The sequence below is a fragment of the Garra rufa genome, chromosome 5 (assembly GCF_049309525.1).
Source record: "Garra rufa chromosome 5, GarRuf1.0, whole genome shotgun sequence".
Taxonomy (NCBI): Eukaryota; Metazoa; Chordata; class Actinopteri; order Cypriniformes; family Cyprinidae; genus Garra; species Garra rufa.
Genome location: NC_133365.1, coordinates 23,926,668 through 23,947,400, shown reverse-complemented (window position 1 = coordinate 23,947,400; position 20,733 = coordinate 23,926,668). Strand labels below are relative to the sequence as shown.

At 34.8% G+C, this 20,733-nt stretch overlaps 1 protein-coding gene across 1 annotated transcript in view; it reads left to right on the top strand.

The window, feature by feature from the left end:
- Positions 1-20,733, top strand: part of man2a1 (mannosidase, alpha, class 2A, member 1) — an 83,544-nt gene that overhangs the window by 12,285 nt on the left and 50,526 nt on the right. The window contains exons 4-6 of the mRNA XM_073840878.1: positions 9,544-9,715; positions 18,199-18,326; positions 20,390-20,563. Coding sequence (XP_073696979.1) covers positions 9,544-9,715; positions 18,199-18,326; positions 20,390-20,563 — 474 coding nt within the window. The remainder of the gene's footprint in view (positions 1-9,543; positions 9,716-18,198; positions 18,327-20,389; positions 20,564-20,733) is intronic.

Sequence of the window (20,733 nt, the reverse complement as noted above, 5' to 3'; positions counted from 1 at the left end):
ATGGCTCGTTGATGACTAAAACATGACGAGACGTGTGTGAGTTTTCGTTGACGAGACGAGAATAGACGAAAATGTTAGTGGGTGGTCCGTCAGACGTTTAAAATGCATGACATTTCCGCTTATTGTGCATGCCAATTAAAACTTAAAAAGTATCTGACGCTATGGCAAGCCGTTTTAGCATTAAATACTCTTTGCTATACTAGTATGGCAAGCCATTTTAGCATTCCATCCTTGTTTGTCTTTTATGTTCTAAAACATACCTTCATTATTGTAATTATTGGTGAAAATTGTCGATCCGGAAGCTCACATTGTGTTGAACTATAGATCTGCTATTTTCAGAACTTATAAGTGACACTACCCAACAGCAAAATACTTACTGACCTACATTAATTTGTTAAAAGACTACCTTTTTCCCTTTTTTTGACTAAAACTAGACTAAAACCTTTTTGACTTTTCGTCGACTAAAACTAGACTAAAACCTTTTTGACTTTTCGTCGACTAAAATTGGACTAAAACTATCACATATAGAAGTGACTAAAATTTGACTAAAACTAAGAAGCATTTTAGTCCAAAAGACTAAGACTAAGACTAAATCTAAGATGGTTGTCAAAAACAACACTGCTTGCAATCCATATCAATTCTACTTTGTAACCATACATGTCATTTCCAACACAGAGGGAAGTGTGGTGGAAATGACATTTCTGTAGTTTTTTTGTGAAAAAGTGGAAGATAGCATCACTGATTGGCTTTGAATTAATACTTAGCATTTCATGTATGTAAAATGCTCTTATTTAACGTACAATTTTTTGCTTTTTAATAACATCCTTGAAGGTACAGCATGTGGTGGAAATGACGCAGAATGAATATATTAACTGATCAAGCAATATTTACTGTTGTTGATGAAAATTTCAATTCCCTCCATGTCCAGCATGTGCTCTGATGTCACTGAACATTTAGATAGAAACCACCTAAAAAATCTTTCACACAAACTTTTTAAAGATACATTACAGTGTTGTGGTGGAAATGACAGATACAGTGCCCTCCACTAATATTGACACCCTTGGTAAATATGAGCAAAGGTGGATGTGAAAATAAATCTGTATAATTTATCCTTTTGATCTTTCATTCAAAAAATTCACAAAATTCTAACCTGCCATTGAAGTAAAACAATAGAACCTGAGGTGAAATCTCATTATGAAATAAATGTTTTTCTCTAGTTCACGTTGGCCACAATTATTGGCACCCGATTATTGCAACGTCCTTTTCCCAAGATAACAGTTCTGATTCTCCAACAATGTCTAATGAGTTTGGAGAACACCTGACAAGAGATCAGAGGCCATTCCTTCAAACAGAATCTCTCTAGATTCTCCAGAATCTCTCTCTTACCAGCTTCATGTTGGTGCTTCTTCTCTTCAGTTTCTATTCAGGGTTCAGGTCAGGGAACTAGGACGGCCATGGTAGAAGCTTCATTCTGTGCTCAGTGACACAATTTTGTGTTGATTTTGATGTTTGTTTTGGATCATCGTGCTGCTGGAAGATGCAACCATGGTCCATTATAAGATTTCTAACAGAGACAGTAAGGTTTTGATTTTTTTTATCTGCTGCTATTTGATAGAATCCATGAAGCCATGTATCTAAACAAGATGTCCAGGACCTCCGGCAGAAAAATAGGTCCACAACATTAAAGACCCAGCAGTATTTTTAACCATGGGCATGGGGTACTTTTTTATCCCTGTCTGCACCAAAACCATCTGGAGGGTTAGCTGCCAAAAAGCAAATTTTTAGTTTCATCTGACCATAGAAGCCAGTCCTGTTTGAAGTTCCAATCATGTCTGACAACTGAATATGCTGGAGTTTGTTTTTGGGTGAGCCAGGAGGATTTTTTCTTGAAAACCTCTGAAACAACATGTGGTGATGTAGGGGCTGTTTGATCATTTTATTTTAGGCTTTCTGACTCCAAGACTCAACAATTCTCTGCAATTCTCCAACTGTGATCCTTGGAGAGGTTTTGGCCACTCAAACTCTCCTCCTTATCGTGCATTAGGATGATATAGACACACATCCTCTTCTAGGCAGATTTGTAACATCTGTAGTTGATTGGAACTGCTTAATTATTGCCCTGATGGTGGGAATGGAGATTTTCAATGCTTTAGCTCTTTTCTTACAGCCACTTTCTAGTTTGTGAAGCTCAGCAAACTTGTTCTGCAACTACATTCTTTGGTTTTACTTCTTGTGATGGATGATTAAGGGAATTTGGCTTTTGTGTTCCTCATATTTATAATCCTGTGGAACAGAAAGTTATGGCTGGACAATTTTATACTCCTAGCCACCCTGGTGTGCTAATAAAAAATATAATATTAATTGGAATATACTTCAGAGATATTTTACATAGACAAATGTCTAGGTGTGCCAATAATTGTGGCCAACTAGAGAAAAACATTTATTTCATAATGAGATTTCCCTCCCATTTTCCATCGTTTTACTTCAATGAAAGGTTAGAATTTTGTGAATTTTTTGAATAAAAGATCTAAAGGATAAACAATGCAGATTTATTTTCACAGTCACCTTTGCTCATATTTACTAAGGGTGCCAATATTAGCAGAGGGCACTGTAGGTTTTGTATAAAAAGTAATATTGATAGAGGTCTCACATTAAATACTATAATGTATTTTAATTATTTTACTAGTGCTTAATTCAGATGCATTATTAGTTACCAGTTAAGTCATATTTTTAAACTGTATTTTCATTGTTGAAGTTTAAAAGTCTGGGTGTGCGACAAGGAGAAAACAGTGATTTTGAGACCTATAAGGAGGTTGAAAAGTATGAAAAAATCCTAATAGAAAGGTAGTAAAAAGTTTTTAGGGTGGTTTTATTGTTAGCTTGACAAAGGAAGAGGAATTTGTCCAAAATTATATGTATTTTTAAAAAAATGACCAAAGAACATAAAAGTGCCCACAATCTAAGAATCACATTATGTAATGTTTTATGGTAAAGGATGTGTAGCAACAGGCTGTGTCTAGTGTTGGGCGATATGCTCAATTTTCATATCGCCCTATCGTCAGCCTGAGAGATCGCCGATACACGATACTATCGTGCTAATTTAATTAATTATCTATGGACTAAATTCCTTATTCGTTTTGTAAAGGTAGACTTTCTATTGGCATATGATTAAGTTGTGCGTGTACAGAGCTCTCACTGTAGATCTGCCGGAATTGTTCAAGTTACTTTCGGTTTCATTCTCTGCAATCGTCAGTGAGTGAGTTGTAAATGTGCGTGCCAGAATGTAAATGAATGAATCTTTCTTTACCCGTCATATTGCTATAATGTTACCGCTGTATGTCTGACCGTTATCATGAGGGTGATGTTGTAGTTCAGTTCATATTGAATGCGGAGAAGTGATGCGCGTGTAATTCACGTGCGTATATTTAGCGCCATCTGATCGCATCGTAATTCTAATTAACGCCTATAGACGTTACTGAGATGAATGTTTATGTTTACTATATACAGACTGATTATGATACATCGTAATTAATTCAGCCTGAACCAGGTTTTACTACCTCTGTTATCCTAATGACTGCAATGCAAATATAATATAACACTCCCTTTAGAATCAGTGAATCTACCACCGTACTGTATGATGAAAATCTCCCATTCTCACTGCACGCGGTGTGTTAAGGCGCTGTGGCCTCTCTATGCGTGTGTTTATACCGCGGCAAGTTTCTGAAGCATCCTAGAACAGACTCTCTGTGCTGCATTGCTAAAGTTAAGTTCTTTGTTGACGGATAATAATAATAATCGTCTAACTATCGTCAAAGGCATCAGCAACATGCGATATCTCTGACTATCGTCGATACACGATACTATCGTCTATCGGCACAACCCTAGCTGTGTCAGTTATGGTATGTTGCTTATGCTGTCACCTTTATCATTTTGTTAGATGTTAGAATACTAAAGTACCATTTAATGTGTTTAGACAGCTGTCGTACCTCTTTATATTTATTAGGATGAGCTTTCTCAGTGTTTGAGTTGCAGTTATTAAAATATGGTGACTGACATTTCATTTTCATGAACATTTCATGCAGGGTTCAGATATCAGTAATTATGATGAATGTGGGAGTTTCTGTTTGGAGAGTGTAAGTTTGTTATGTGTATAAATAGTTGAAGACTGTGGGACTGTTTTTGCGAAACCTCATTTTGTTTGCAGTTTCATTTGGTACTAATTGTGGCACAGAAATGACATATTCACGTTTTAATATTTGCCAGGTTCATTTGAACTTTAAATTTGATTGCTTTGAGAGCTTTTCAAATTGAGAAACAATGAGGCGATACTCCACTCTTAAAAATAAAGGTGCTTTAAAAGGTTCTTCACAGTGATGCCATTTAAGAACCATTTTGGGTTCCACAAAGAACCATTTAGTCAAAGGTTCTTTAAAGAACCATCTCTTTCTTACCTTTTTACAATCTTAAGAACCTTCTTTTGCCCCAAAGAACCTTTTGTGAAACAGAAGGTTTTAGACAGTTTTTATTGTTTTTAAAGAATCCCTGCGTTTAGTTGATCTTAAATACAGCAAAAGCAGTAATACTGTAAAATATTTTACCATTTAAAAAAAAACTTTCTATCTGAATATATTTTAAAATGTAATTTATTCTTGTGATCAAAGCTACATTTTCAGCATCATTACTCTAGTTTTTAGTGTCACATGATCTTTTAGAAAACAGAAACTGAAACAGTTGAGTACTTTTTTTTCAGGATTCTTTGATTAATAGAAAGATCCAAAGATTAGCATTTATCTGAATAAAAAGCATTTGTAACATTATACACTATACCATTCAAAAGCTTGAAGTCAGTATACATTTTTAAATTGAAATGAATACTTCTATTTACAAAGGGTGCTTTAAATTGATCAAAAGTGATGATAAAGTCATTTATAATATTACAAAATTTTTCTATTTCAGATAAATGCTGTTCTTCTGAACTTTCTATTCATCAAAGAAACCTAAAAAAAATCTACTCTGTTGTTTTCAACATAATAATAATAATAATAATAATAAATATTTTTAAGCAGCAAATCAGAATATTAGAATGATTTCTGAAGGATCGTGTGACTGGAGTAATTATGCAAAAATTCAGCTTTGAAATCACAGGCAAAAATTACATTTTAAAATAGATTTAAATAGAAAACAGTTATTTTAAATAGTAAAAATATTTCAAAATTTCACTGTTTTTGTTGTACTTTGGATCAAATAAATACAGGCTTGATGAACAGAAGACTCCTGTATGTATTGTAAACACATGCATACCGCTAAAGCATAACAGTTCTTCCTGCTTCCTGTTAAACCAGACATGCCACATTTTTTTTTTCTACAAAAAGCCAGTAGTGGTACATGCGGTAATACTAGTTTACTTTGATTTGACACTTTTTTGGTAACAGAAGAGAAACTTATAGAAAAAGAAAGCCATGCAACAAAAATAGCAATAAAAGTTGCCATACATTTTGTATAGTCGATCAGCCAGCTCAACAGTACATGAAATCATTATACACTCATGTAAGCTTTCAAATACATTCATCTATTCAGCAGAGGAGAAAGCTTTCTCCATTTGTTCTCAAAGATTTGCTTTTGCAGCCAGAGTATATATATGAGTCTTTCCATTTCTTTGACATCTGTTATTATTTGAAACCACTCTCCTCTTGTAGATGTATCCTCTTTGAACCATTTCTAGGTTACAGCCTTTTTACTTGTTATCCGTAATATCTTAAACAAGTATCTGTCATTCTTTTCAAACTCATCTGGAACATGAAAACTCATCAAACACAGAATGACTTAGGAATACGGACAGTGCAAAAATACTATTAATAGTAGATCATATGACTTCCCAGAAACTATTCATCTTTGGACATTGCCAAAATACTGTATACTGTACGTGCATGAAGTGCCTCATCTGCCCCACTGGTCCTCCAGCATGGGTGGGGAGCCTCCGTCTGTGATGCCTTAAGTCTCGGCGTGATAAAAAAAATCCTGTTAAGTTCTTCCAACAGAGCTCATGGCACATTTTTGAGCTTGCTGAGGTATGTGGGGTAGTACATATTTTATTCCACTGGTCTGGAGTCAAGGTGATGCCTACTTCTTTTTCCCATTTTCATCTTAGATATTCTGTTGAATGTCTTCTAGAATTATTTATCCCTTTATGTAATCCGGATACTGTCCTATTTGTAAATTTCCTGTATCCTTGTATAATGATTGTGATAGTGTTATGATTAATCTAAGTATTGTCCTTTATCTATTTGAAGTATTTGAAGGAGAAGTTCACTTCCAGAACAAAAAATTACAGATAATATACTCACCCCTTATTCATGTCTTTCTTTCTTCAGTCGTAAAGAAATTATGTTTTTTGAGGAAGACATTTCAGGATTTTTCTTCATATAGTAGACTTTAATGGTGCCCTGAGTTTGAACTTCCAAAATGCAGTTTAAATGCGGCTTCAGATGATCCCAGCCGAGGAAGAAAGGTTTTAGCGAAATGATTTTTTTTTTTTTTTTTTTCATTTTTTAAAAATTCAATTTATATACTTTTTAATGTCAAACGCTCATCTTGTCTTGCTTTCCCTGAACTCTTGTTTTTTTTCTGGTTCAAGACAGTTAAGGTATGTCGAAAAACTCCCATCTCATGTTCTCCCTCAACTTCAAAATTGTCCTAAATCGCAGTTTTAGCTTTTTTGTAAACGGTTTTTGATTTTCTTTGCATGTTAACTTTGAAAAGACTGGGTTGGTATTTCTGTAGCGATGTAGGATGATTTTAAAATGATTTTTGAAGTTGAGAGACAAAATACGATGAGAGTTTTTCGACGTACCCTAACTGTCTTAACCCAGAATACACAGAGTTCAGGGAGAGCAAGACAAGACAAGCATTTGAGGTTAAAAAGTATTTAAATTGTATTTTTTTTATGAAATAACTGACTGTTACACTAGATAATACCCTTCTTCCTCGGCTGGGACCGTTTACAGCCACATTTGGGATCCTTCGAAGCCATATTTAAACTGCATTTTGGAAGTTTAAACTCAGGGCACCATAGAAGTCCATTATATGGAGAAAAATGCTGAAATGTTTTCCTCAAAAAACATAATTTATCTGCGACTGAAGAAAGAAAGACATGAACATCTTGAATGACAACGGGGTGAGTACATTATCTGTAAATTTTTGTTCTGGAAGTGAACTTCTTTAAATAGGTCTTGGTTTGGAAGGTCAAACTTTTTCTTTGGAAGTTCGGAAGCTTTTGGTAATTGTGCAAATGGAGGAAATTCCTAAATAAACCCATTATTTAAACTTATGATCCATTGTCCCTGTTAATCAGGATTGTGTGCCACCCATTTGAAAATCTGAATTTGCTTCTTCAAATTAAGTTCCTGTAAAGCAGATATTCAAAGTAAATTGAGTTAGTAACTGTGTGTAAAGCAATATGTGTTCACACCACAGAAAATTTTAAATAATAAAAAAAGCCAAGTAAAAATTGAATTACCAAAAAAATGAGCAGTATTTTCTGGTCTCAAGCTCTTCAGGTGTGTCCGCTGTCGGCATTCACGGAAAAGCTGCCACCTCTCTCAACTGTCAAATAAGTTTAAATAAGGAGACTGGCCTGTTTTGTAAATTATCGCAACCAGGTAATATGCATTTATGTGACGAAGGCATAGCTAGCTAGCAAACTGTAGGCTGCAGTGAATAACGGTAATGACAGTAACTTTGATTGAGCAGGCGAACCACTGATGCTAACGCGAAAAACTACACAATTCAGTACTACATAGTTCACTACATAGTCTTTGGAATGTGTTCTCCACAATGCACTTCCCTTGAATTGCCCTTGCATGAACTTAAAGATTGTAATGCATCTACTTTTGGAAGTTAGATTTTCAGTTTTACCTATTAAAGCCTAAACTAGCATCCTCTTTCAGACTTACCTCCTTTACTTTTCCCCAGTTGCAATGTTTTAAATCTAATTCTTGGCTTGTCTCATCCAAATAAATCTAGAAATGTGTTTATCCCATTCATGAAACTGCTTAATCCATGGGGAGTCTTGAAAGTGCATTTATTTCTTTCCATTTCTGAGCTAAAATCCAATCCGGGAGGACCACTGTTTAAAATCTTTATTTTTTTGTTACTGATTATGTTATAGTTCTTCTTACACAAATTTGTTTTAAACCATGCTGCATACTCACAGATATTGAAGTAAATTTAGTTTCCGATTAATATTCAACTCATGCTTGAGCTTTTTTGTTGGGTTGAAACCAAATGCCTAAATTTGAGTTCCAGAGTTCCAAAGAATATAAATCATCAGCATATAATGCAAGTTTATCTAGCGCTGTTTTGATAGTCATCCTCCCTATTAATTATATATTTATTGTAAGGCAAGCATTTATTTGAATCCTAGTCTCTGGATTAAAATACTGCAAGCTTCTGAGTTTTCTGAGATAACTATGAATGAACTATTCCTAATTCACACAATCGATGTTGCTTTAACAAAATCGTTTTCTAGTTTGTTGTATTACGTGTAATTGCATGTAAGTATTCGTCCAATATAATCCTGAGTCTGTCGTCCTGTTTTTATCTAACTTTATTAAATCGTTTTGCTAAAATAGTGGTGAACAATTTGTAGTCTACGTTTAACCATGATACAGGTCTAAATGAACTACATAGGGTTGTAACCCTATTCTCTTTAGGTTTATCTGAAATGATTGCTTCTCTCCAAGAGGAGAAATAACTGCCTTATTCAGAGTCCAATTAAATGATGAGATAAGAAGAGGTGAAATCTCTTTTCGAAATGTTTTGAACCGTAAACCATCAGTTCCAGGCATTTTGTTATTCTTAAGATTATTTTAAAGCTCTTCCTGTGTAATTTCTTTTGTTAAGAGATTATTTTGCTTCTGTTCAATAGAAGGAATGTCACGAGAATCTAAAAAAAGGTTTAATGCACAATTTACCTGTATTCTTTTGAGAATATTGAGATAATACAATTCAAATGCCTCTTTAATCTCCTCTTTGTATACATCATCCATCTTATTTTTTATATCTTTAATTTGCTTCAGAATCCGAGCATCACTGACTAATTGTATGTTGTTTTGTTAGATGCTGTAATTTGTCTTCAAGATTTAGTTCTTTTGCCTTCTTATAGGCTGTAGTAATGCAAATGATCTCATCACATAAAACCATCTTGGCTGCATCCCATACTATCGGAGGATGTACTCCTCCATTAGTCATTACTCTCCATATTTTATTTAATTTCTGATTTATTCTGAGCCACCACATTCACGTTTCCTAGTGTACCTGTATTAAGCCTCCATGTTTTAACCATTAATGGTAATTTAATAGTGACTACCACTATTCCTGATCTACATTTAATAGCTTGGACATTCTGTTAAACATCTCCTTTTGTGCCCCACAGAAGAAAAATTCTTTTGGAATAGCATGAGAGTGAATAAACAAGACAGAATTTTTATTTTTGAGTTTCGTCTCAGCAACCTTTGTGATAGCTTTGTGTGTTGTTCTGCTCAGGCTGGCTGAAGACGTTCGATGACTACTATAAAGACCAGACGCAACACATTCTCAACAACATGGTGGTGAAATTGCACGAAGACAGTCGGCGAAAAATGATCTGGTCTGAGATCTCGTATTTTGCGAAATGGTGGGACGGCATCGACGATCAGAAACGAGATGCTGTCAGGAGGTGAGGCTTTTCTCTGATGTTAATATCCATTCATCCTCATGCGTCAGTGTAATTTATGGATTCATTAATTGCAGCGTTCACACACAGGTCTGGTGTAAGCAAGGCTGGGAGATGTTGAGGAGTGGAGGAGGACTCCATTGTGCTTTTGGTCCCATTTTAATTAAGCTCAATGTTTGTACTTTATTGCCTAGCTCTCAGGTGACAGTTTATGTGCAAAAATAAAACAACAACAAAATTAAGTCTAGGTGCTATGCAAACACGCTGTTTTAACAGTGATAATGACATGAAATATGATGGCATTTTAGTGCCATGGTAAAAAAAAAAAAATCTAAGATTATGAGATTAAAGTCGTAATATTTTGAGAATAAAACTCAAATATTTTGAGAATAAAGTGGAAATATTTTGAGAATAAATTCAAATAATTTTAAAGGGGTCATCCAATGCCCATTTTCCACAAGTTAATATGATGCTTTAGGGTCCTAATGAAAAGTTTGTAATGTACTTTAATTAAAAATTCTTTATGGTAGTGTAAAAAAAAACTAATTTTACCTGGTAAAAAATGCCTCTGTTCTCAGCAAGCGATATCAGTACCTGGCCCTTTAAATTTTATGAACCTCTGCTCACCCCGCCCCTCAGTTCGTGTTTACTGTGGTAAAGAGACGAACGCGGTGTGTTTACTGTATTTACTGTGGTAAAGAGACGAACGTGGTGTGTTTACTGTGGTAAAGAGACGAACGCTGTGTGTTTACTGTATTTACTGTGGTAAAGAGACGAACGCGGTGTGTTTACTGTGGTAAAGAGACGAACGCTGTGTGTTTACTGTATTTACTGTGGTAAAGAGACGAACGCGGTGTGTTTACTGTGGTAAAGAGACGAACGCTGTGTGTTTACTGTATTTACTGTGGTAAAGAGACGAACGCGGTGTGTTTACTGTGGTAAAGAGACGAACGCTGTGTGTTTACTGTATTTACTGTGGTAAAGAGACGAACGCGGTGTGTTTACTGTGGTAAAGAGACGAACGCTGTGTGTTTACTGTATTTACTGTGGTAAAGAGACGAACGCGGTGTGTTTACTGTGGTAAAGAGACGAACGCTGTGTGTTTACTGTATTTACTGTGGTAAAGAGACGAACGCGGTGTGTTTACTGTGGTAAAGAGACGAACGCTGTGTGTTTACTGTATTTACTGTGGTAAAGAGACGAACGCGTTGTGTTTACTGTGGTAAAGAGACGAACGCGGTGTGTTTACTGAGGCCTAGCTGATTGAACGAGAGCAAAAAAGTGATCGGTTAATATAACTTACTCTGTCCTTATATTGAAATACATAAATGTGAGTGTTATAGTCTTTACTCATATGCAGTTGCGGGCTGTAAACACGTTTGCAGGTATTGCGTTAACGTTACATCTTAATCATTAACAGACACCGTTTTAAACCATCTAGCGTTACAAAGCTAAGCTTTATACTGACCCTCGTTTATAAAGCATTATGGTGAGAAATGATTCGTGTAAACATTAACCCATTTAGGTAGATCGACAGTCACATTCCCTCAGTGCTGTCAGTTTACACTCGGGGCGGGTCTATGCTAAATCACTACTGTCTATCAACTATTGCAGGAGCGGCCTCTGTCGGTGTTACGCCACAAGAACAGGCATCTGAGAACGGCTCGATACGAGAAGGGGCAAATTATTTTACTAAATTAAAAGAAAACTACTGGGCGGATCTTTGTCATTCTAGGGTGGTTGTGTACACACACTCCTAACACACATTTCAGTTCAAACAGCTTGTAAAAGTGCATGTGGCACCGGATGACCCCTTTAAGAATAAAGTTGTTGAAATATTTTGAGAATAAAGTCGAATTATTTCGAGAATATAGTCGAATTATTTTGAGAGTAAAGTCAAATTATTTTGAGAATAAAGTTGAATTACTTCGAGAATAAAGTCAAATTATTTCGAGAATAAAGTTGAAATGTTTTGAGAATGAAGCCGAATTATTTTGAGAATAAAGTAGAATTGTTTCGAGAATAAAGTTTAATTGTTTCGAGAATAAAGTAGAATTGTTTCCAGAATAAAGTTGAATTACTTCGAGAATAAAGTAGAATTGTTTCCAGAATAAAGTTGAATTATTTCGAGAATAAAGTTGAATTATTTCGAGAATAAAGTTGAATTGTTTCGAGAATAAAGTCGAATTGTTTCCAGAATAAAGTTGAATTACTTCGAGAATAAAGTCGAATTGTTTCCAGAATAAAGTTGAATTACTTGGAGAATAAAGTCGAATTGTTTCCAGAATAAAGTTGAATTACTTAGAGAATAAAGTTGAATTACTTCGAGAATAAAGTCGAATTGTTTCCAGAATAAAGTTGAATTACTTCGAGAATAAAGTCGAATTGTTTCGAGAATAAAGTCGAATTGTTTCGAGAATAAAGTCGTATTGTTTCGAGAATAAAGTCGAATTGTTTCGAGAATAAAGTCGAATTGTTTCGAGAATAAAGTCGAATTGTTTCGAGAATAAAGTCGAATTGTTTCGAGAATAAAGTCGAATTGTTTCGAGAATAAAGTCGAATTGTTTCGAGAATAAAGTCGAATTGTTTCGAGAATAAAGTCGAAATGTTTCGAGAATAAAGTCAAAATTATGAGATCCTCATATTTTCAACCTTATTCTCAAAACATTTCAAATTTATTCTCAAAACATCTTTGCCTTTATCCTTAAAATTTCAACTTTATTCTCTAAACATTTATAACTTAATTCTCATCATTTATACTTTATTATAAAAACAGTTTGACTTTATTTTCATAATTTTGACTTTATTCTTGAACCATTTTGACTTTATTCTTATAATTTCGAACTTATTCTCGAAACATTTCACATTTATTCTCTAAACATCTTCGCCTTTATTCTGGAAATTTTGACTTTATTCGTGAAACATTTTGACTTTATTCTCAACATTTTCAACTTTATTCTCATCATTTATACTTTATTCTAAAAACAGTTTGACTTTATTTTCGTAATTTCAACTTTATTTTTGAACCGTTTAGGCTTTATCCTCCTAATTTCGACCTTGTTCTCTGAACATTTTTGACTTAATGCTTGTCAGTTTGATTTTATTTTCTTAATTTTGACTGTATTTTTGAACCAAATTGACTTTATCCTTGTAATTTTTACTTTATTCTCGAAACATTTCAACTATTCGTAAAAACCTTTTGACTTTATTCTCGTAATTTCAATTTCATTCTAGAAACATTTTGACTTTATTCTCAAAACTTTTTGACTTTATTCTCGTAATTTTAACTTCATTCTTAAAATATTACAACTTTAATCACGTAATTATAGATTTTTTTTTTTTTTTTTTACTTGGCACTAAAATGCTGTCGTACATGAAATGTAGTTTCTATCTTCATAACCATTCTCTTTTTTTCAAAAATATGATAATGTAATCCATTTTAAACCATAGTTAATCAATGTTATTCGTTTAAATATGTCATCAGTACATATTTGCATATGATTACAAAGTCAACCCTGTCGCAAGAGAGGATGGGCTATAAAAGCATGTCAAATATACGGAATTGGTGGTGTTCACTGCTGAGCTAGCCTTGGGAAAAGACACAAATGCCATGTGGAAATGCAATAAACATTTCTGCTGTGGGTTTGAATTCCAATTAGAGCATCTTTCAGAACGGCCTGAGGTGAAGGCTGAAGCCAAATGAAAAATCCAACGCCGATATTTATTCACTATTGATTTGATGCACAGAAAGAGTTTGAAGCAAACAAGCTCTATTCTTTTTGAACATTTACCCCCCTCCCCAGCCCACCCCCCTTTATTTCCAAGATGGCCTTGACTGACTCCAAATCAAGATTTTTGGCAGGCATGAGCAGGTTTTATTTCATTTTATATCAGCCGAATCAAGGTCTAGCATAATGATTCAATTTCTTTTACTGCCACATACATGGAGGTGTATCTTCAGAATAAATCAAGTTGTCTGAGCTCGGGAGTGTGCCTAGTGCGTTACGGAAAATGGGAACTGCAGATAAGTCCATAAATCCCAATCTGTGCTGGCATATATATATTTAATTTTCAGTATCGGAAATGAGACTTTTCAAATATTTCATGTATTAATCAAAGAGCATGTCAACATATTTTCAGATTGGTCTAACCTCACCTGAACCTCAATTTCATGCCGTACCAACATTTAATTTAATATAGGAAGCATTTAGTCTCAGTTTTCACTTTCTAAGCTTATATTCCATGGTCTAAATTGCAGTTTCACTGTAACATGAAGCAAATATGTCTTAGATGATGGCGAAAAAGTTCATAGTAGGGCCAAAGTCAACATATAATGATTTGCGTAATCCATTTTACTTGGTATGTCTTGAGTCAAGCTAATACACTTTTTAATTTTTCAAATAACATGCATTGATAAATTGTGCACAATAAGCCCAGGAACATGTGTGAAGAAAGTGAAAAGGGTGGTTTTTGATTTCACGTTGACTTTAATGAAGCGTCTAATCACTTCTGCCCAGTGGGTCATTTTCTTAGCCTGTGATTGATTCAAGAATAACAGACGATTTTTCAAAGTAATTTTGAAAGATTCTGTCAGTTACGTGCTGAGCTAGTGCTCTCGGTTTTGCTAGCGCCACTCTTATTACTGGCCTCCAGAGGGCCACGCTATACGATTCGCAGCTGAAATATTCAGCATTACAGAGAAAAGCTGCTGACTGGCAATCAGGCCTGGAGAACGCTACTTCTAATAAGGGGGGCCATTACCCAAGGTGTCTGCTGTCTGTTCAAGAAAATAATTAGTTTGCAGCTGCAAAACTCAATAAATCTGAAGAATAAAAAAATTTTAGTTACTGGGTAAAAAGCTGCGTATGTGGAGAAAGTGCTTTGTAGTGAAAACCCTGAAGAAAAGCTGCCTATGGTGTTGCAGTGGTGCAACATTTGCAGTTCCCCTGTCCTCTTCAAAGCTTTGCCTAAGTTTAAAGTCATAAAAAATGACTTTATATTGCTTTGTATACTTTATACATTTCTGGTTTTAAAAAGTAAAAAAATCTCAAGAAATTTAATCAAACGATATTAATAAGAAGGGATGTCTTCTTCCAGACAGACAAACCGGTCTAACTCATCATCTCTTGAATCAGTGGTTCTCATCTGATTTTGCCTTTGGATCCAGGTTTTACATTTGACATCAAGTGGTGACTCAAAAATTGCAAAAAAAAAGCAGAATAAATGATACCGAACAATGGCGTGAGTCAATCAAATAGAGGCGCGCACTAATGCAGCAAACATGTCGGCAGTGTGGAAGCATTTAAAACTGTCAGAGAAAGACGCAACAATCATTACAAGTACTGACAGCGAGAGTCTGTTTAGTATCGCATCGCATGACTTCCATGAGAAGAGAGAGGGGTGAGTTGTTGCTGGTTACTGTATGATGACTGAAATTGTGAAATGGCCTTAAACCATTAGTAAATAAACTACAGAGCGTTATGTTGTCTAATACACGCAAAAATTGTATTTATTCTGACAGCGCTGCACAAGTTCGTTAGCCAGGGTTTAAAGTCCAAAGCGCAAGGAAAATCTGCATGATGAGAATCATTCATAAATCTGCTGCTGTCAGCAAAAAGTAGTGCTGAGGTCTTCTTGCGGGTTTCCACCAAAATAAAGGTCATCATTCATAAATGTTAGCATTGTAATTTTACAGTTGTTCTGTAAAATAAAATAAAAAAGTAAGACAAACATAATGATAACAAACATTACAACAGCTCTATTAATACATTTATTATAACATTATTCTTTGCTCAGCAAGGCTGCATTTATTTGTACATGGGGGGGAAAACACAAAAAAATGGTAATTGGCCTTCGTCCCAGTGTGCAATTTTGGTTGGCTTCGGCTTCGGCTAAGAATTTTCATTTCGGTGCATCCCTAGATTTAACACTTTAAAGGAACACTCCACTTTTTTTGGAAATAGGCTCATTCTCCAACTCCCCCCGAGTTAATAAGTTGAGTTTTACCGTTTTGAAATCCATTCAGCCGTTCTCCTGTTCTGGCGATATCACTTTTAGCATAGCATAGATCATTGAAGCCTATTAGACCAATAGCATCGCGTTCAAAAAATGACAGAGTTTCGATATTTGTCCTATTTAAAACTTGACTCTTCTGCAGTTATATCGTGTACTAAGACCGATGGAAAATGTAAAGATGCGATTTTCTAGGCTGGTAAGATTAGGAACTACACTCCCATTCCGGCAAAATAGTCAAGGAAGTTTGCTGCCATAACATGGCCGAAGCAGGCGCAGTAATACCACGCAGCACATGTGCAAATGCTAACCTAGCTGGGAACTAATTTCAGGCGCTGCGTGATATTACTCCGCCTGCTGCGTCCATATCATGGCAGCAAACTTCCTTGACTATTACGCCGGAATGGGAGTGTAGTTTCTAATCTTATCGGCCTAGAAAATCGCAGCTTTACATTTTCCGCCGGTCTTAGTACACGATATAACTACAGAAGAGTCAAGTTTTAAATAGGAAAAATACAGAAACTCGTTGGTCATTTTTGAACGCAATGCTATTAGTCTAATAGGATTCAATGATCTATGCTAAGCTGTGCTAAAAGTGATATCCCCAGAACAGGAAAAACTCAACTAATTAACTCGGGGGGGGGGGGAGTTGGAAAATGAGCCTCTTTCCAAAAAAGTGGAGTGTTCCTTTAACAGTTTAACGCTTTTTTTTTCAGTTTTTTAAACACTAAGAACAACCTGGCTACAATTTAACTAAAACTTGGGAAGGAGTCAGGCCACTCTGTACTAATTCGTTAGTTTTAGTTCAATCGTGGCCATGTTGTACTATTTTGTTTGTACTAATTTGTTCTTTCGAGGCCACTTCATACTAATTCACTCCATTGTTTTAGTTATGTCATGATCATGCTGTAAGCAGCATCGATTGAACTAATACTAGAAAGTAAATCTGTCAGCACTCAAAGAGTCAAGGCCATTTAAAATCAGATTGACTGAAAGTGAAACACCAGTAGAAGACTATTATTACCAGCAAATATTTTGTAAAAGCCAAAATAAATAAATACCACCACCTTTGAGCCTGTCACCATCATACAAATGAAATCCAAAAGTAATATCAAACATACAGTAGTTGTTCTTTACAATTTTTTGAATTCCCTACACTGCTTTTCCATTGTTTTCTGTATGTAAACACGTTTGATGGACGTGTTTGACCATGTGCAGCATCATGTGATTGGGTCATTTTTTGCTTTTAACTGTTAACGTTGGTGTATTGTGTCTAATTGTAACATTTGCTAATATTTTTTATTTAAAACCAAGATTCCTCGATTAAAAAAAACAATATATCAATAAAATCTAAAAAAAAATGCCCAGACTTACAAAGAACTAAGTCATGTGTGTGAATTCTTACACTACCAGTCAAAAGTTTTTGAACTGTAAGATTTGTAATGTTTTTTTAAAGAAGGCTCTTCTGCTCACCAAGCCTGCATTTATTTGATCTAAAGTACAGCAAAAGCTGTAACATTGTGAAATATTTTTACTATTTAAAATAGCTGCTTTCTATTTGAATATATTTTAAAATCTCATTTATTCCTGTGATCAAAGCTAAATTTTCACCGTCTTTAGTGTCACATGATCCTTCAGAAATCATTCTAATATGCTGATTTGCTGTTCAAAAAACATTATCAATATTTAAAACAGTTGAGTAATTTCTTTAGGATTCTTTGATGAAAAGAAAGATCCAAACATCAGCATTTATCTAAAATAAATGCTTTTGTACCATTCAAAAGCTTGGAGTCAGTTTTTTTGTTTTATAAAAATTGATGTTTTTATTTAGCAGAGATGCCCTAAATTGTTCATAAGTGACGATAAAGATATTTATAATGTCACAGAAGATTTCTATTTCAGATAAACGCTGTTCTTCTGAACTTTCTATTCATCAAATAAACCTGAAAAAATGATACTCAGCTGCTTTCATCATAATAATATTATTAATAATAAATGTTTTTTGAGCGGCAAATAAGAATATTACAATCATGTGACTGGAGTAATGATGCTAAAAACTGAGCTTTTAAATCACAGGAATGAGTTACATTTTAAATTGCATTTAAATAGAAAGCAGTTATTTTCAATACTAAAAATATTTAAAATGTTACAGTTTTTGCTGTACTTTGGATCAAATAAATGCAGGCTTGGTGAGCAGAGGAGACTTCTATAAAAAAAAATCTTGCTGTTTAGAACCTTCTTTCTGGTAGTGTCCTGGCCTTAATACCTACATTTCCTCTCTGTAGATATCAGTTATTTTTGACGCAATTTTAGTTTCAGTAAAGAAAATAACCCTGCAAGTCGCACCTTGGCTTTTTCTTGTGAAATGTGTAATTTACAGTAAGTTGTGAATGCACTTTCATGTTGACTTGGTAGAGTAAAGAAGATTGTCCTTTTTTTCTCTTTCATTCACCGTCTCTCTTTCTCTAACGCAGGCTGATAAAGAACGGTCAGCTGGAGGTGGCTACAGGAGGCTGGGTGATGCCTGACGAAGCCAACACTCACTACTTTGCATTGATAGATCAGTTAGTGGAAGGTCACCAGTGGTTAGAGAGAAATTTGGGTATGTAAATGTATAACATGTTGCCCCTTTACTTCCCTATTCTTTCATTTGGTTACTCTAAAGTTAATATCTCCACATCAAGTCACAGAAACAGCAAAAATGCGTCAAGTATGCTTCATAACTGCATAATATGTTTAAAAAATGTAATGGTGCGGAAAAATAGATGAATTCAACTTTGTTTCCAGGCGGGCTGATGTAGAAGTTATGTAAAGCCAGTCAATTAGATTAGAACTTGCGAAATCAAGAAAGAAGTCTCCAGTTTGAAGGGACTGTGGGTGGTCCTAGGTTAAACTGGGTGATAATATCTTGTTTGAGACCCATTTAAATTCTGAGTCAGCCTCGGCTCAAGATGTGGGTTGTGAATATACTGCAATACTATAAGGAATTTGAGCTCTTCTACATATTTATGCTTCCTATATTGGCTCAAAGACCTCTGGGAGAATTTTTTTCGAAGTTCATTATTACTGTATTAAAACATGGAGCAAAGCCCTGGCTCTCATTACTACACATCCACTCTACCATCTGCTCTCCTGATATCTCAGCTGTCTGTGGACCTGTTCTCAAATATTGATTGATTGGAGAGACTGATACTACAGTGAGTCTTTGGCTTTCAAAAACAACACTTGTTTTGCTGTGCTGCTCTATGTTAAGGTTGGCTCATGAATATAGACATGAGTCTCTTTAGAGTATGTGTGCCCTTCAAGATTTCCTGCATCTCCTGTGTTTCACTCTGTCGAGTTCCTTTTGAGAATCGGCTCCCTTTACATTTGAAGCTGTTGTAAATGCTCTGCTGAATCCATTCCCAGGTTTTCTTTATCCACCATAAATATGTGACCTTGCTGTTTTTAAAACTGTGACTAGGGATGGAAGCTAGAGATAATGAATTCTATACTGTTCAGAAGTTGGTGGTTAGTAAGAGTTTTTAATGTGTTTGAATGAGGTCTCTTAAACTCACTAAAAAGGCATTTATCTGACCAAAAATGCAATAAAAGCTGTAATATTGTGAAATATTATTGCAATTCAAAATACACTACTGGTCAAAAGGTAAAAGGTAAATGTATTTAAAAGAAGTATCTTATGCTCACCAAAGCTGCATTTAATTTAAAAGAAATACAATTTAAAAGTGATCATTTTTTTTAATAAATAGAAAGTTAATTTAATCATTTGTAACCTTATAAATGTCTTTCCAAAAGAAAAACTTACCGACCCTAAATCTTTGAATGGTTGTGTATCCTAATATTTCTATGTTCTGATGGCTTTCAGTCAATGCAGTAAAATACAATCTTAAAAATTTAAACAGTTTAAATCTTGAATAATCAGCTGAAGGGATAGTTCAACCAACAATGACAATGCTGTCATTAATAACTCACCCTCATGTTGTTCCAAACCTGTAAGACCACTGTTCATCTTAGTAACTCAAAGTAAGATATTTTGGATGAAATCTGAGCTTTCTGAGCCTGCATAGACAGCAACACAACTGACACATTCAAGACTCAGAAAGGTAATAAGGACATTGTTAAAATAGACCAGTTGCACACAAAAAGTATTCTTGTAGCTTCATAAAATTCAGTTGAACCACTAATGGTGACATGACCATTTTAATGATGTCTTTACTACCTTTCTGGGGCTTGAATGTGGTAGTTGCGTTGAGGTCTATGAAGATGCTGTCTATGAATATAAACAAAGGTCTTACAGGTTTTGGAACGTCATGTGGGTGAGTAATTAATAACAGAAATTTCCTTTTAGGGTAAACTATACCTTTAAATAATCATGACATGTTTTACATTCTGTTTTTCATTAAATGAACACTAAAGAAGAATGCTATCAGTATCAGTGCATTAGCAATGCATTACATTAAGTAGACCTAATAAGCAATTATATTAATATGAAGAACTTATTTTTTTATATATACTAAAACTTCTGTGAACATTTTTGAGTGATCACGCAAGACAATATATTATGTTTCAACTAAATGTAGCGGTGAAAATCACTTATAATACTACACCCCTTTAGTGTGTTTAGTGCGTAATACTGTGTGTCTTATTTCTTCTCTTTTTTTTTAGGAGTGAAACCCAAGACTGGCTGGGCTGTGGATCCGTTCGGCCACAGTCCTACCCAGGCTTACCTGCTCAGACAGGCCGGTCTATCTAACATGCTTATCCAGAGAGTACACTACTCAGTGAAGAAACACTTTTCCTCTCAGAAGACCCTGGAGTTCTTCTGGAGACAGAACTGGGGTGAGCAACTGATCTTGATAGATCAGAAATTACTGTTTTTATGGAAGATTACTTTTTATATTTCCTTTATGCAGTGCTTTAATATTAATGATGATTTTCTGTATTACTTTAAAGGATTAGTTCACTTGCAGAATAAAAAAATCCTGATAGTTTACTCACCCCCATGTCAT